Genomic DNA, 16714 nt, shown 5'->3' on the forward strand with positions numbered 1-16714 from the left:
CTGCCAACTCTCACGCATTGGGCGTGGGCAGACGTGCCAACCCAAGAGTGGTGCAATGCGTGAGATTTGGTTTTGGGGCAATTGATGTATCAATGATAGTATATATAAAATTGTGGAAATTGGGGCAAAAATCTCACGCATTTCCATTTTTTCTTTGGGGTGATTGCGTGAGTCTCACGCCCAATGCGTGAGAGTTGGCAGGTATGGGCGTGGGACTCACGCAATTACCCCAAAGAAAAAATGAAAATGCGTGAGATTTTGCCCCAATTTCCACAATTTCATATATACTATCATTGATACATCAATTGCCCCAAAACCAAATCTCACGCATTGTCCCACTCTTGGGTTGGCAGGTCTGTTTCTCTTCTAACTGTCTCGGCTCTAGTTCTTTTGACTGTCGAGAAGGATAGACTGTGCAAAAGAACATGAACAACTGTCAGCGTAAGAGTGTAACTTTCATTGGCAATTGTTAACCTGTCATCACTATATTATTGCTTTAGAATTTTGTTATTTGTATATCTAAAGTGTTGAATTTGTAGAAATAAAAAAGTATCATTTACTAGTAAATATTAGTATAGTTTATAGCTTAGCACCTTCACTAGTATTAATCAAATTAGTTAACACCACCTAAGCAAAAGTGCACAGATTAAAAATAATAAAAAATAGAATAAGTTGACAGCGAATAAAGAAGGCTAGGCGCTCAAGCATAGCGAATACTAAATATTAGCTTCGTTCAGTATTCCCGCACGCATAACGCACAACATTTTTGTATTGAAAAAGGCGCGCGGGGGTGTAGGGCAATTGACACTATCGCACTAGCGCTACAAGAAAAGACATACGTATTCTTGAAGCTTGATATGGCAAGCCAAGCTATCTCGGCGAGAACAGTGTCGTATGTGGTCACCGTCCTTACACGGCACTGGACCAACTGGGCGAGAAGGCCGAAGCTGGAACATCGGCTTACCGATTTTCAATTTCCCAATACCTGTACGTACGTTAGTTAGTTACCGTAGTGAATTCTTTATTTTGAAATATCAACAAAAAAGAAAAATTATCTCTATTTACAGGTCTGATATTACATATGAATTATAAAATAAATTTATATTTGCACTCACATTCAGCAAGTACTCAGATAGATTCTCAGATGCTATCAATAGAACAATTTAATAGAATGCAAAACTGGTACCTATCTAATGGGTTATCTCTATGTGTTGAAAAAACACGATTTATTATTTTCTCGAATCGAGCAGTTGATTATAATAGAACTTTGAAGCTATGCAACACTGAAATCCAAATTGAACACAATATAAAATTACTTGGGGTCACAATTGATGCAAATTTTGGTTTCAATACGCATATAAAACTTACAGTGACCAAGGCAAAACAATGTTTATATGCTCTTCGTAAGATTCGACATCTTTTGTCTGTTGAAGATGCTAAATTAATATATACTTCAATAGTCCGAAGTCGTCTTGAATATTGTGCTACTTTGTTTATGTTTCTTGGTAAATGTCATTCAGACCAAATTGAGGCTTGCCAAAATAAAGCGGTGCGAGTAATATGCAAAGCACCTAAATCCTTCTCAGTAACTGATGGTCGTCGATTATTGGGCCTACATACTCTCGCCAGTCGGCGTTCTTTCTTTTACAGGCAGTTGATAGGCAAAGTGGAGGTAGCTACAGTGGCCAGTGCTCTATACAAATATATTCAAGAGGATAGTGAGAGACACCAAATAAGCCTAAGATCGCAATGCTCATTAATAACACCATCTATTAATAAGAACTATGGCAGACAATCTTTTAAATATAACGCTATCAAGATTATGAAAGAAGAGGTATTAGATCCTGTAAATGAGCTGTCATTTGATATTGATTAACTGGCCATACTGTGACTACTGACCATTCTATATTTTATTTACTAACACTGGTATACTAACAACATTGAATTAAAATTATTAAAAACCATCGGTTGTCACTTTACAACCATAGCTGACATAAGAATAGTAGAGTATTGTGTCACCCGCGTTAAAATTTTTAAAAAAAATGACCATACTAATAATTACTAACTTGGAATCTAAATACTCAATCAACTCAGCTTGCATATGTATATGCACTATATGTGTGTGTATGTATATATATATGTGTATATATATATGTATATATATGTGTATGTATGTATATGTATATATATACTCAGCTCAATCAACGATCTTATTATCCTCTTATAGAAATCATATTATTGTAGCCACTATCAATTTTATTCTCAATTATCATATTATACCACATTATATTAGCTTAAATTTTTAATTATGAGGTCAACAGAACATTATTTTCTCATGAAAACCTCAATAAATAATATTCACAAACAAACAAACACATATATGCATATATTATTTCATGAGTATATTTATGCAGCACTTTATAATTGTATTGTCCGGTAGGCCTACATTAATTAATAATATCGGCGTCAAACAAGTTGTAATAGAGTTACACCTTTGAATAGATCGATTACATATTGTCACATTCATGAATAATTAGCGAGAGTTTTGTTTCTGCGTTTGAAAATGCATACTTGAGGCTTTGTTTTGAACCAACTTTTAATATCTTAGCTTTGCCTATTTCTGCTATAACTTCACATAACAATGGACCTACGTTTTGAAAGAGTGTTTCAAATGTGTTTTATGCAGCTGTTGTACACTGCTCAAGTAGTCCTTGATACATTGGTTGGACTTTAGTCCTCCAAGAAATCATGTTTCGTGGTTAAATATTAACATCTGAAACAAAAATACAACATCCTCCCTCCTTGAAACGAGAAGTTGCATGCATTGACAGAATGTGATGCACTGCAGCTAGCTCATCATATTGTTGAACGAATGTTGTCCAGGAATTATAGCTAGAGATGTGAGGTTGGTTGTCATACAGAAAGCAATAACGACTTATATTCGTAAACTTTTATTAGCTCTTTCCTTTGAAGCGGACAGAATCACGCTGTATCATACCCAACGTCACCATACACATAAATTAACTTTTCTAAAGTAATGATGCGTATATATTTTAAGGTCACAGTCACCTTGGTGTGTTGACAAGTTGTTGCAGTAATACAGGTATTTCTAAGGTTTGGTCTGACAATGGAATGGGAAGTCATGTCATCAGTGGCATCGTGTTGTGTTGTAACGTCGTTTTCCAGTATTCTCTAGATATTGGCAGGCTTCCAATAGAATGGAAATGAGCAGATGTTATCCCAATTTTTAAATCGGGTAGTAAACAGTCAGCTGCAAACTATCGACCTGTGTCACTGACATGCATATGTTCCAAGATGCTAGAACGTATTATCTTACATAATATAAACTCCAAATTAAATGATATTTTAATACCACAACAACATGGTTTTAGAAATGGACTGTCTTGCACCAGCCAACTTTTGACCACCTCCCAGCCCATCATGAAGGAAGTTGATTTGGGAGGATGTGTGCAGGCAGCGGTTTTAGATTTTTCCAAGGCTTTCGACAAGGTCTCTCATTCACTACTGATGAGCAAGCTTTTTTATTTTGGTTTTTCAAGTGATATTCTTTCCTAGATACTAGACTTTTTATCGGGCAGAAGCCAGAGAGTAGATTTAAATGGAATTTTTTCAGATGTTGAAACGGTAACTTCAGGAGTTCCCCAGGGCTCGGTCCTCGGGCCAGCTCTGTTTTTATTGTATATCAATGAAATAGGGCTTACTCTGACATCCACAATACGATTGTATGCGGATGACGCATTACTACACTGCCCGATTACTAGTTCATCTTCTGTGGAAGATTTTCAGAAGGACTTGGATAGCCTGGAGAGATGGGCGAGTGAATGGCAAATGTCTTTTAATACTTGTAAGTGTTCAATAATTATTTTTGGAAATACCAAAGCTGTTAATATCCAAGATTTAAAATATAAATTAAACAATGTAGTTTTAAACACTGTAAACAGTATCAAATGTTTAGGAGTTACAATAACAAATGATTTTAATTGGAGTGAGCATATAGTCAAAAAACATTCAGAGGCTGTTCAGACTCTCAGTATGCTCAGACGAAATATCTCATCAGCACCACCTAAAATCAAATTAGTCGCATATAAGACCTTATGTCGACCAAAAATGGAATTTGCTCTTGAGGTATAGGACCCGAGCAAAGAGAAATCTGTACAACTGCTTGAAATGGTCCAGAACAAGGCAACGCGTTTTATAAGTAATTTGAGGGGAAAGGAGGGAGTTACACAGGAAAAAGAACAGTTGGGCCTAGTGACTTTGGAAGAACGTAGACAGGTCCAAAGGGTTAAAACTTTACATACTATTATAAAATCAACAGACCCATCTTTGAAGGAATTAAACGATTTTATTGACACTTGTTTTAAGGATGACCTTCCACAAACACGGGCCAAATCTAAGGGACAACCTTCGGCCATTTCTAGTAACTGTGATAAATTTTTAAATAGTTTTATACCGAGAACCACTCGTGAACTTAGAATTTAACCACTTTTTACCAATTGATCCTGATGGTCTCCCCTTCCGCCTCGGGGCGGTCTAGAGGCTCTACTTTAACATGAACTAGTTTTAAATTTGCCAGATCAGGTTCTGCGGTATGATCACCAAATAAATTGTGGCTAGTTTTATTGGGCCTGCGATGTACCCATTTCTTTGGACTAAAGTGTTGTCAGTGTTCACAAGATATGACCGTCAACTGTAGTTTTCATGCTCTTTTTGTGGCATTCATTGTTCTTGATGTCCAGTTTTTACAAATACATATAGGCCTAAGTGACTAGGTAGGTCTGGTGATTTTTGAGCAGTTTTGTCATTCTGCTTTTTTACAATACTATGTTTTGCATCTCTTGATCTAAGGCATACATAGGGAAGGGTTTGAGGTGAATTTTGTGATGGGCACACCTCTTTTAATGGATTGGTTAAGCAACATTGCAGTGGGTGAGTAAATGCTTTCTTTGAGGTTAGTTGCATGATAAGTCAATGCGAATAATAAACATTTTTCTTTAAATGTTCACACTTCAAGAACTGCTTTATCGTTTAAACATATTTTTAGCCATTCTGTTTGACTGTAAATAATTGGAGCCTAATATTTGAATGTTGGATGACCATTCCTTGGCAAACTGTAGCGATTTATCACTATAGATGGCATGTTGTCATCCAGTGTAGATATTGGTAGACAATGAACAGCAAAGATTGACTTTAAGGTCAGAATAATAACAAAGACTTACTTGCCATTAATCATTTTGAGTCGTGAAAAATGCGACAGACTGTCCACCAAAAGATAGTTTTTTCTTTGAATTCTGGTACATCCATGGCTAAGACCTTTAAGGGTAGCTCAGGTATACAATGAAGATGGCGCAGTCTATACAGAAAAATATTTTCAAGTAGATATAATTGATTCCAGGCCAAAACATCTGGCTGCATGCTCTCTGTTTTTGTCATATACCTTGATGTTCATTTTGAATCATACAGATAATTATCTCCCTTGCTGGCGACAGTACCATTAGCTTTTCACCACAAATATAAGACCGTAATTAGTCTCAACATGGATGGGGTAACCATAAGTAGCCATCATTCGCAGACAAAAACAATAGCAGGGAGGTCTTTGTATATCTGAAAGTAGTGATTTTAGCGTTTGATAGAGCTCTTGGTGTATAAACAATTGGGCATCCTACACAGTCCTTACTGCTAACCTATTTGATATGTGCAGCAACTTTGGATAATATTTTTTCAGTCTCGATTATGTAAGATGAGCGGTAATTGTACAGAAATGTAAGAAGATCAATGTGGAATTATTGAGATAACATCAAACAAAGTTTGATAATACAATACAAATTAAATTTTCATAGTTCCGGTAATGTCTAAAAATTTAGAGAGTTGAGATATTGAACCTACACATCAAATGGGATGAATCAAAACAATTCATGACAGCTGAATCATGTAGACATTTTAAAATAATTCAAATTATGGTAATTTGGCCTTAATTCTGATATCTGGTTTTGGTATCTAATCGTTTTTGATTGCTAATGTAAAATAACATTCATTGAGAAAAGAAAAGCTTAGCTAGAACTGAACTAAGCATAATTTGTTCAGGATGCAAATCATGCAGCAAGGGTGAATGTCATAATCGTTTATGATAAAAGAGCTTTTACTAAGGCACAGGTGTGACTATTAAGAAGTCTAGATACATACTATGAGCAGGAAATGTTTAATAAACTAATCTCCAATAGTATGATGCACTGCTATCTATAAATGGTTTTGTTTATATTCACAATTCAACAGTGACAATTGTTGGTATTTTACAATATTGTAAGATTATTTAGTGATAAGAAAGTGATAGTAATTCACTATTTTTTGAGTTTTCATGTTGTTTCTAGTTCTAATGGTTTTACCCTATAGTGAGAATTAACAGTCCCGTCACTCGTACTCTTATATCACCTAACATTCCCGTCACTCGTACTCTTATATCACCTAAGAGTCCCGTCACTCGTACTCTTATATCACCTAACAGTCCTGTCACTTGTACTCTTATATCACCTAACAGTCCTGTCACTCGTACTCTTATATCACCTAAGCTTTATGACATACTTGAAAGACTAAGACAGCCTTTTAAGCTCATCACATTCCTCAGTGCTGAATTTTCCAAATGTAGGGCAAAGGTTAAATCTTCAGTAAAAATATAAGATAACTTAAATTCTCAGAGTGAAGTAGTTTTCTAATTCTTACTGCAACATGTTTGGGACCATAATTAAACATGAATATAAATTATCTTCCAAACAAGAATTTTCTCTGACTACCTTGAACTCTGGTGAATACAACTAAAATATTGTTTTAATCATATTAAAAAGGTCATAATCTGACGATTGTAAGGATTTAGAGTATGGTAACATCGTTTGCGCCTGTTTCTCTTGATGTATTCATGACAGAGTAATATATAATGTATACGCTGTGACTCTTGCATACTGAGTTGCAGTACTTTTACTGTTATGCTTTTACTGAGCTGCCTTCAAGCGATGCATCGCTAACATCTTGAGCCTTATTCCTATTGGTTTACTTTGTTCCAGGCTGGCTGATCCATTTTGATGGCATGACTAAGTTTTATCTTCTAGAACGCACCTGCAGCATATGTTTCCACCTAATTGAGCATTTTCATGGTTGAAGTATGTCTTTAATGGTCCTCTGGAAACCTGCTGCTTCTCAATGTTTCGCTCTCTCTTTAAAACCCTTGGCTGTCGGTGGCAGATGATGGTAAGTGCTGTTTATATTCAAGCTAATTGATTATATTTTAAAGTATATGCTATGTTGCAAAGCCTCCTCCTTATCACTGTTTAACCCATAGAGTTATATCCCCTAGAGTGATAACTACACGAGGGTTTCCGGTGCCAACAAGGAGCGTTTAGGCCATGCCCCTTTTTTGTGCTAGTCAGTCGTAGTGATTGACTAGATCAATAACAACAGCCATGATAAGGGTTAAACAAGGATCATGAATTTCCAGTTAAGATAGTAATTAATGCTCATATTAAAGAAATGATGATTATAGTTTATTACTCTAATATATGCTTATTATTTAAAGCAATTCAATACCTACCAGGGACCGCTAAACATATTATGGAAATGTTTACTTTTCCATTTCCATAAACAAATATTTCCATAATTTTAGGGAAATGAATATACATGTAGAAATTTTATTTTAGAAATATGGAAATGGTATGGAAATGGAAATAATATGGAAATGAATTATGGAAATGTTATGGAAATGGAAATAATATGGAAATGAATTACATGTATGGAAATGGAAATAATATGGAAATGAATTATGGAAATGGAAATAATATGGAAATGAATTATGGAAATGGAAATAATATGGAAATGAATTATGGAAATGCTATGGAAATGGAAATAATATGGAAATGAAGTAGGGAAATGTTATGGAAATGGAAATAATATGGAAATGAAGTAAGGAAATCTTATGGAAATGGAAATAATGTGGAAATGAAGTAGGGAAATGTTATGGAAATGGAAATAATATGGAAATGAAGTAAGGAAATCTTATGGAAATGGAAATAATGTGGAAATGAATTATGGAAATGCTATGGAAATGGAAATAATATTGAAATGAAGTAGGGAAATGTTATGGAAATGTTAATAATATGGAAATGAAGTAGGGAAATCTTATGGAAATGGAAATAATATGGAAATGAATTATGGAAATAATATGGAAATAAAGTAGGGAAATGTTATGGAAATGGAATTAATATGGAAATAAATTATGGAAATTTTACGGAAATGGATGTAATATGGAAATGAATTATGGAAATGTTATGGAAATGGAAATAATATGGAAATGAATTGTGGAAATGGAAATTGTGACATACGCGTAATCCCTGATACCTACATAACTTGCAAAGGCACTGAATTGATAGTGTTAAGTAAGGGAGTTAATGCAATCAATTACTCATAGATAAGATAGATAGTCATACTGGAGTTGTATTACATAAGTGTGATGGGAAGCTAATCGACTGCCATCAACTATGAGCTGTACTACCCGAGTTGCTCGGGTAATAAAAAAGTCTGAACAGAAAATTTATTTTTATATAACATTTACCATTCTAACTTTTAAACTTCATATCATGAGAAAATATTTTTAAGCATTTCAAATGAATTAAGAGGAAAAAAACAACTGTAAAGGTTTTCAAGCTTTTTCAAACAACTACAACTTTTAAATTTCATATCATGAAAGAGTATCACAAAAGTATTTTGTTGAAATAAATTAGGGAAAAAATAAAACTGTAAATGTGTTTAAATGTAAAATAATTAGCAAGTAATGGCTAAATATAATCTGTTTAGCTATGATTACAATGACAAATTATTTAATAAATAAGGTAATAAAAAAGTCTATTTTATTTTTATATAATTATAATTTAGTATAATTAAGTATAATTTATTTTTATTTAACATATAGCAACATTTGCCACTTTAACTTTCAAACTAATTATTATGAGAAGCGTTTTGTGTAATTGAAATAAATGAAGAGAGAAAATAAAAACAACTGTAAATGTTTTCACGCTTTTTCAAACAACTACAACTTTTAAATTTCATATCATAAAAGAAGTTTTTTGTTGAAATAAATTAGGAAGAAAAATGAAACTGTAAATGTGAAATAATTAGCAAGTAATGGCTAAATATAATCTGTTTAGCTATGGTTACAATAAAAAATTGTTTAATAAATAAAGTAATGAAAAAGTCTATTTTATTTTTTAAATAATTATCCCACGACCAAACAAGAGTGAAACGATTGATTGGGAGAATTATGATAAATGCACATGTGCACACAACTCCCGAAAAATTATCCATTAACGGCTGTCACCAAATCCTTGCAACGAAATCCTATCAACAAATTTAACTATTTTTCAGTAAAGTCGTGTAAGTATAATAATGATACAAAACGCATATAAACCTATTTAAATATGTTACCAAGCCTTTGAAAGGTTACCGCAAATTCCTAAAACTAACCCATCTGATCGGATTATACATAAATAGACAGATTTATTAGGACGAAACTCGTCACAAAACGCTTGAAAAGCTTGGTTTAATAAAAGTTAAGGCCGGAAATTAAAACGCCGAGGAACAGAGAATAGAACGATAAAGTGTTGCGCATTTCACGAAAAAAACGTGCACTTTTCACCAGTCTATAGCATTGTCGAATTGCTGAAGGTTTCGGCAATAAACATAGGAGTACAGAAATCGTTTCATTCTTGCCGATTTCAATTTTTTCATTTTCAATTTCATTTGCTGACACATTTGAGTACTGAAATGACGATGATATTTTTTAACGGTTCTTATGAGATTATTACAATAATTAATTATAAGTTTGGATGACTACAGAACAATGACTACGTAGTACAGATTTTCTAAAAATCTAACGCAGTGTAAGTAAAGGGAATTTCGATGATATTTTTTCTAACGGTTCTGATGAGATTATTACAATAACTAGAAATTCCACTGTCATACAGCCCACGACCAAAGTGATATTGGAAAAAGAAAGGGTACTGATGGTTGAGAAATGCAATATTAGCAGTCAAATAGGATAACTGCAATGGTAGCTGTAATGTACTGGGTGTGGGTGTTATTATATACAACAAATAGCAATAATGAAAGGAAAAGATTATATGTTTATATCTCTCCTGCAAAAAGAGAAATGCAATATTGGCCAATATTAGAAGTAAAATGCACTGATATTATTAGAATAACCAATATTATTTATATAGTAATAATATAAAACTAAAGCACAATTTTTTTTACATTTCAAAACGGCATAGCTAACAATATCACGAAGTTGTGATATTTATATAGATTTTTAGAAAATCTGTTCTACGTAGTCATTGTTCCGTAGTCATCCAAACTTATAATTAATTATTGTAATAATCTCATAAGAAACGTTAAAAAAATATCATCGTCATTTGCTTTACTGGCACTGCGTTGGACATCAGTTAGAATGCGAAAGTATTCAAATATGTCGGCAATTGAAATTGAAAATGAAAAAATTGAAATCGGCAAGAATGAAACGATTTCTGTACTCCTATGTTAATTGCCGAAACCTTCGGCAATTCGACAATGCTATAGACTGGTGAAAAGTGCACGTTTTTTTTGTGAAACGCGCAAGACGTTATCGTTCTATTCTCTGTCGCCCGGCGTTTCAATTTCCGGTCTTAACTTTTGTTAATCCAAGCTTTTCAAGCGTTTTGTGGCGACTTTCGTCCAAAAAAATCTGTCTATTTGTGTAGAATCCGATCAGATGGGTTAGTTTTAGGAATTTGCGGTAACCTTTCAAAGGCTTGGTAACATATTTAAATAGGTTTATATGCGTTTTGTATCATTATTATACTTAAACGACTTTACTGAAAAATAGTTAAATTTGTTGATAGGATTTCGTTGCAAGGGTTTGGTGACGGCCGTTAACAGATAATTTTTCGGGAGTTGTGTGCACATGTGCATTTATCATAATTCTCCCAATCAATCGTTTCACTCTTGTTTGGTCGTGGGATTAATTATAAGTTTGGATGACTACAGAACAATGACTACGTAGTACAGATTTTCTAAAAATCTATTTAAATATCACAACTTCGTGATATTGTTAGCTATGACGTTTTGAAATGTAAACAAAATTGTGCATTGGCGTTGGTATGCATTATAGTATTATTACTATATTAATAATATTGGTTATTCTAATAATATCAGTACATTTTACTTTTAATATTGGCCAATATTGCATTTCTCTTTTTGCAGGAGAGATATAAACATATAATCTTTTCCTTTCATTATTGCTATTTGTTGTATATAATAACACCCACACCCAGTACATTACAGCTACCATTGCAGTTATCCTATTTGACTGCTAATATTGCATTTCTCAACCATCAGTACCCTTTCTTTTTTCCAATATCACTTTGGTCGTGGGCTGTATGACAGTGGAATTTCTAGTAATTTAGTATAATTAAGTACAATTTATTTTTATTTAACATATAACAACATTTGCCACTCTAACTTTCAACCTTTTTGCTTGCTTACATCAAACAAAGATGTCCACTAACTAGTGGACATCTTTGCTTCAAGCTAGTCTATGTATTTGATTGATATGTTTTGAAATCTAATATTACATGCAAGGGCTGTTTGTGGACTGTGGTGTCAATGAATCACTCTATCACCATACAATGTCAATACTTTCAGTTGATGGCAGTCGATTAGCTTCCCATCACACCAATGTAATACAACCCCAGTATGACTATCTATCTTATCTATGAGTAACTAATTACATTTAACTCGCTTACTTAACACTATCTATTCAGTGCCTTTGCAAGTCAAGTAGGTATTGAATTGCTTTAAATAATAAGCATATCTTAGAGTAATAAACTATAATCATCATTTCTTTAATATGAGCAATAATTACTATCTTAACTGTGCAAATTCATGATCATTCTCATGGCTGATGTTATTGTTCTGTCAATCACTACGAGTGACTAGCACAAAAAAGGGGCGTGGCCTAAACGCTCCTTGTTGGCACCGGAAACGCTCATGTTGTTGAATGCACGGTTATCACTCTAGAGATGAGATAACTCTATGGTTTAACCATTCAGTTATGTAACATTTTCATTGTAAATTACAGTCAATATTTCGTTAGTAGTAGGTAGTAGATATGCGTAAGAAGTTGTGCCCAGCTAACGCGCTGCAAAGCCTATCTTCGCTACACCTCCTCTGTCATACCAAATGCAGAGAGACTGTACCGCTCTATTTAACCACCATATCAGTTGTCGTTCTATGTCATTCCTTAAAGGTTTACTTTCAACAAAATTCACATTACAGTTATTTGGTATCAAAAGATTCACCATGTCTTACTCTGCTGTGTTGTAGGTGCAAAATATGTGGAAATGTGATTGCAAGCCCTTAATAGCTTTACAACGAACTTCTAACCGCCGCCATCACGAAATTGCCTTAGATCGGAATCAGTTTATTTCTCTGATGTCATTCCATAAATTTGGTTATTGTTTTGACACGTGATGTTCTCACGTGAATTGAAAAGCCAATAAAAGGCTCAATATAAAACTTCTCGTAGCACTAGTTTATGACAAACACTTCGGGTTTTACCGAAGACCCCCATATCAAATATAGATGCTCGCTACTTCACAGTTTTGTTTCGGCTTGGTCTAATCGTTTAGTCGTAATCTAATCATGTGACCCATACTTCCTGCCAAACAGCGTGAACAATTTCTGCAGCATTTTTCAATTATCACAGGTGACCAACAGGCTCGTTATGTTTATCAGACAATGATATGTGCTCCTTCGAGCTAAGGTTAAAAAATTAAAGGAATTTTCACGATAGGTTATAAAATGTCAGTACTTGAAATGACAGCATTACAATGATGATGAAATAGACGCGTAAGAACAATAGACATGGTTTTATTGAATGCGTGAAGTGTATTTGCGAAAATATTTCAACTAATGAGGTTGCATGAAAGTGTAAACAGAAGACATCGTGTTCATCTACGTCCCATTTGAGCCATTTTGGAAAGAGATTCTAATCTACGACAGTTTTGTGATGGCTGCGATTAATTGTTCGTGTTGAGCTTTTAAGAGCTTGTAATCACATTCCCACATATTTGGCACCTACAACACAGCAGAGTATAACACGGTGAATCTTTTGATTTTAAATACATGTAACTGTAATGTGAATTTTGTTTCAAGTAAACCTTTAAAATAATTATTTTTGGAGTTGTCTTCCTGTGACAACCAAAATACTCCTCAGCGTATACTAGGACGTTGGTTGCATTCTAAATTTATATTTTAGTACTGTTAGCAATGTTCAGTTGATATCAGCTTGTATAGAATGGAATGGTTGCTGCTAGATGAAGCCTAGTACTCCGAGGAACATGGCCGACAAGACTAACGGTGCTCCACTGCCACCTAAGCCAACGCCACTAAACGATGCTGACTGCTGTGATTCCGGCTGTGAGACGTGTGTCAAAGATATCTACTTGCAAGAGTTAAAAATCTGGGAAGAGGAGTGCAACAAATTACTTCTGGCCCAGGTATGAACTTGAAGTACTAAGAAGTTATAAATAGAAGTTTGCATAGAAGGCTGGTTTAATCAAGGCAGGATCTCGCTAAGGTCTTCCGTAGGCCATTACACCGAAACCCTTTTATTTGGTCTATGCGATTTTAGTGGATATAGTATGTTATCCATAGGTGTAGCAATATAGTATACTATCCATAGGTGTAGTGATATAGTATACTATCCATAGGTGTAATAATATGGTATACTATCCATAGGTGTAGTGATATAGTATACTATCCATAGGTGTAGCGATATAGTATACTATCCATAGGTGTAGTGATATAGTATACTATCCATAGGTGTAGCAATATAGTATACTATCCATAGGTGTAGCAATATAGTATGTTATCCATAGGTGTAGTGATATAGTATACTATCCATAGGTGTAGCAATATAGTATACTATTCATAGGTGTAGCAATATAGTATACTATCCATAGGTGTAGTGATATAGTATACTATCCATAGGTTTAGTGATATAGTATACTATCCATAGGTGTAGCAATATAGTATACTATCCATAGGTGTAGCAATATAGTATGTTATCCATAGGTGTAGCAATATAGTATACTATCCATAGGTGTAGTGATATAGTATGTTATCCATAGGTGTAGCAATATAGTATACTATCCATAGGTGTAGTGATATAGTATACTATCCATAGGTGTAATAATATAGTATACTATCAACAAGTGTAGTGATATATGCAATATGCTATCCATGGGTATAGGCTTGAAAATTTAACCAAATGAGCCAGTTGACATCGCTATTATTCAGGCCCCACGCAGCTCTCTATCGCCAGATGTTTATATGAAGTGTCCACTGGTTTGCCTAGACCAGCTGACACACAACACTTATTTGTACACATTTGATAGCAGAGGGTTTGTTCAAATCAACCCTGGTCAGCACTTGATACTCAGGTGAGATCTTTCTTCTTCGTGATAGACGAACTTGTCCTCTGTATCTGTATGGATCTTTATTACTCACCTCTTCCACTTTCCCTTGCCAGCAAGCATGTCATATTTATCAGGTGACATTAGATTCATGACTGAAATGTACTCAACACTGATATAAAAGACAACATAAATACAAGGAAGGAAATGCTAGACCCGTGTGTGTTTATATAGTTTCGGCTAACTTTTGCGATCATCCTAAACACTATTATGTATACCTACTATGAGTGTAAGAAATGCATGTAATATGTATTTCCAGTCGATCCATGTAGTGCTACATGTATATGTACTTTCCATGTATTTTGATTAGTTTAAATCTGCAGGCTTGTGAGGCATTCATGTCTGTAGTTCTATTTAATTATTTTACCAAGCTAATCGCAATGAGTAGTCGTAGATGTGTCTTTCGAGGAAGCATTTAAATACATCTTGTCTCTTGTCTGGTACAGCTGTCACTTCATGGCCACCATAATGCTTTTTAAAGAGAGGTTGTCGATGGAGCCACTGTGACAAGACAATATACTCCAATAGCTGTACCACGGGCTGAAGACCATACATTCAAGGTTATGATCAAGGTGTGTGAATGATTGCTAATTATCAGTCATATGTATTGATTGATTCTATCGGATTCCAGTTGGCCTATTTGAAATAACAGCAATAAGCCATCATGCATTGCTTGGCTAGCTAACCATCCAGTAATGGAAATACTTGAAAATGTAATAATCCTGTTATACAGGAAACATTTTGTTCAAAATTTTCATGCGTGAAACATTTCATTTGATTACTGGATTGACTGTGGAAAGATAATTCTCATCTAATTGGGTGCTCAGCGCGTGAATGTATGAATGTAGTAAGACGACTCTGTTTGCTAGATGTATGACCATGGTACGATGACTTCCCACATAAAGCGCAAGTGGAAGCTTGGAGATGAGATGGATTGGCGTGGACCACATGGACTGTTTCAGCATCAGTGTAACCAGGTGAGCGATGCATGCGCACCCACCATCACATATTCACCTTTATAACTGCCACAGCTGTAAGCCTTGTCAGGTGAAACCTGATAATTTTTCCAATGAGTTGTATCATTTATTTTCTGGCTAACACAGATTAATTAACACACAGAGGTAAAATGATGAGCACCAGTTGTGTTTATGCTTTACACTATCGTATAACGCTGTCAGGCTGATGTCTGACAAAACAAGCTCTTTACTGCTGCGTGATGGCTATTGATGAGACAGTACAATCTCAGACATGTGTCATTCTCATCATAGTACATGAAGTATGTGATCCTGGCTGCCGGAACTGGGATTGCTCCAATGCTACGCGTGGCCCAATCCATTCTAAATGATGATAATGACATCACGACCATAAAACTCTTATACGCCTGCAAGAACTACGAAGATATCTTGTTGAAGGACGAATTAAGGGCACTCGCGCAGCATTGGAACTTTACATTCACAACCTATTTGAGTCAGGTCAGTAAGCCCTCCATAAGTGTCTATTTGTTATAGTATGAAAATATATATTAGCTGCAATTATAAGACTTACCATGTATAATAACGATATCTTGGGAAAAATTACTCTCTCCTGAGTTTTACTCACATTTTAGCAAGCCAAAATCCAACCCTGGTATTTCGAAGTCTACTTCGTATTTACTGTTCAGAGCAAACATGTCTTTTGTTTTTGCTAAACTATCATATTTTCTATTACCAATTGTTGTAGGATGTTGATGGTGACCTAAAAAGAGGCTATGGTGAAAATGTAGTGGCAAGAAAGCTCGAGTCTGATGACATATTGAGTCAGCTATCAAATAAACAATCGACAAGAATCCTAATATCTGGCACAAAGGAGTATGACACAGCGATGCTTCAACATTGCCAACTGCTTCAAATACCTTCCGAAAATATATACAAATTTTAGTAGTTAATATCCATCATTATTGATGAATGGGTGGTTTGATCTATTCAATATTTGTTATGCAAAGAAATTTTTTATTTACACAAATTGTTCTAAATTTGAATGAACAATAGATCCTATCTAAACTGATTGCTGTCGGTTTGATGAGCAATAAAAAAATTCGCAAAGCAGTAATGGAACAAAATGCCATGCATATGCAGAATGTTACACGCGATCGTCAAGTATGT

General features: G+C 34.6%; 2 protein-coding genes across 2 annotated transcripts in view; one reads left to right on the forward strand and one right to left on the reverse strand.

Annotated features, from left to right (window-relative positions):
• Positions 1-2328, reverse strand: part of LOC137410487 (DNA topoisomerase 3-beta-1-like) — a 28674-nt gene extending 26346 nt beyond the window's left edge. Inside the window, exon 1 of the mRNA XM_068095910.1 lies at positions 1369-2328. The gene's annotated coding sequence lies outside the window, so the exon portion shown is untranslated. The remainder of the gene's footprint in view (positions 1-1368) is intronic.
• Positions 2329-7081: 4753 nt separating this feature from the next.
• LOC137398241 (NADH-cytochrome b5 reductase-like) lies at positions 7082-16616 on the forward strand. The gene is made up of 7 exons (XM_068084352.1): positions 7082-7260; positions 13413-13595; positions 14398-14540; positions 15055-15145; positions 15443-15550; positions 15842-16045; positions 16293-16616. Exons 1-7 carry the CDS (start codon positions 7213-7215, stop codon positions 16488-16490), a joined length of 975 nt encoding a protein of 324 aa, XP_067940453.1. The 5' UTR covers positions 7082-7212; the 3' UTR covers positions 16491-16616.
• Positions 16617-16714: the final 98 nt, after the last annotated feature.

Source organism: Watersipora subatra, chromosome 1 (assembly GCF_963576615.1).
Source record: "Watersipora subatra chromosome 1, tzWatSuba1.1, whole genome shotgun sequence".
NCBI classification, from domain to species: domain Eukaryota; kingdom Metazoa; phylum Bryozoa; class Gymnolaemata; order Cheilostomatida; family Watersiporidae; genus Watersipora; species Watersipora subatra.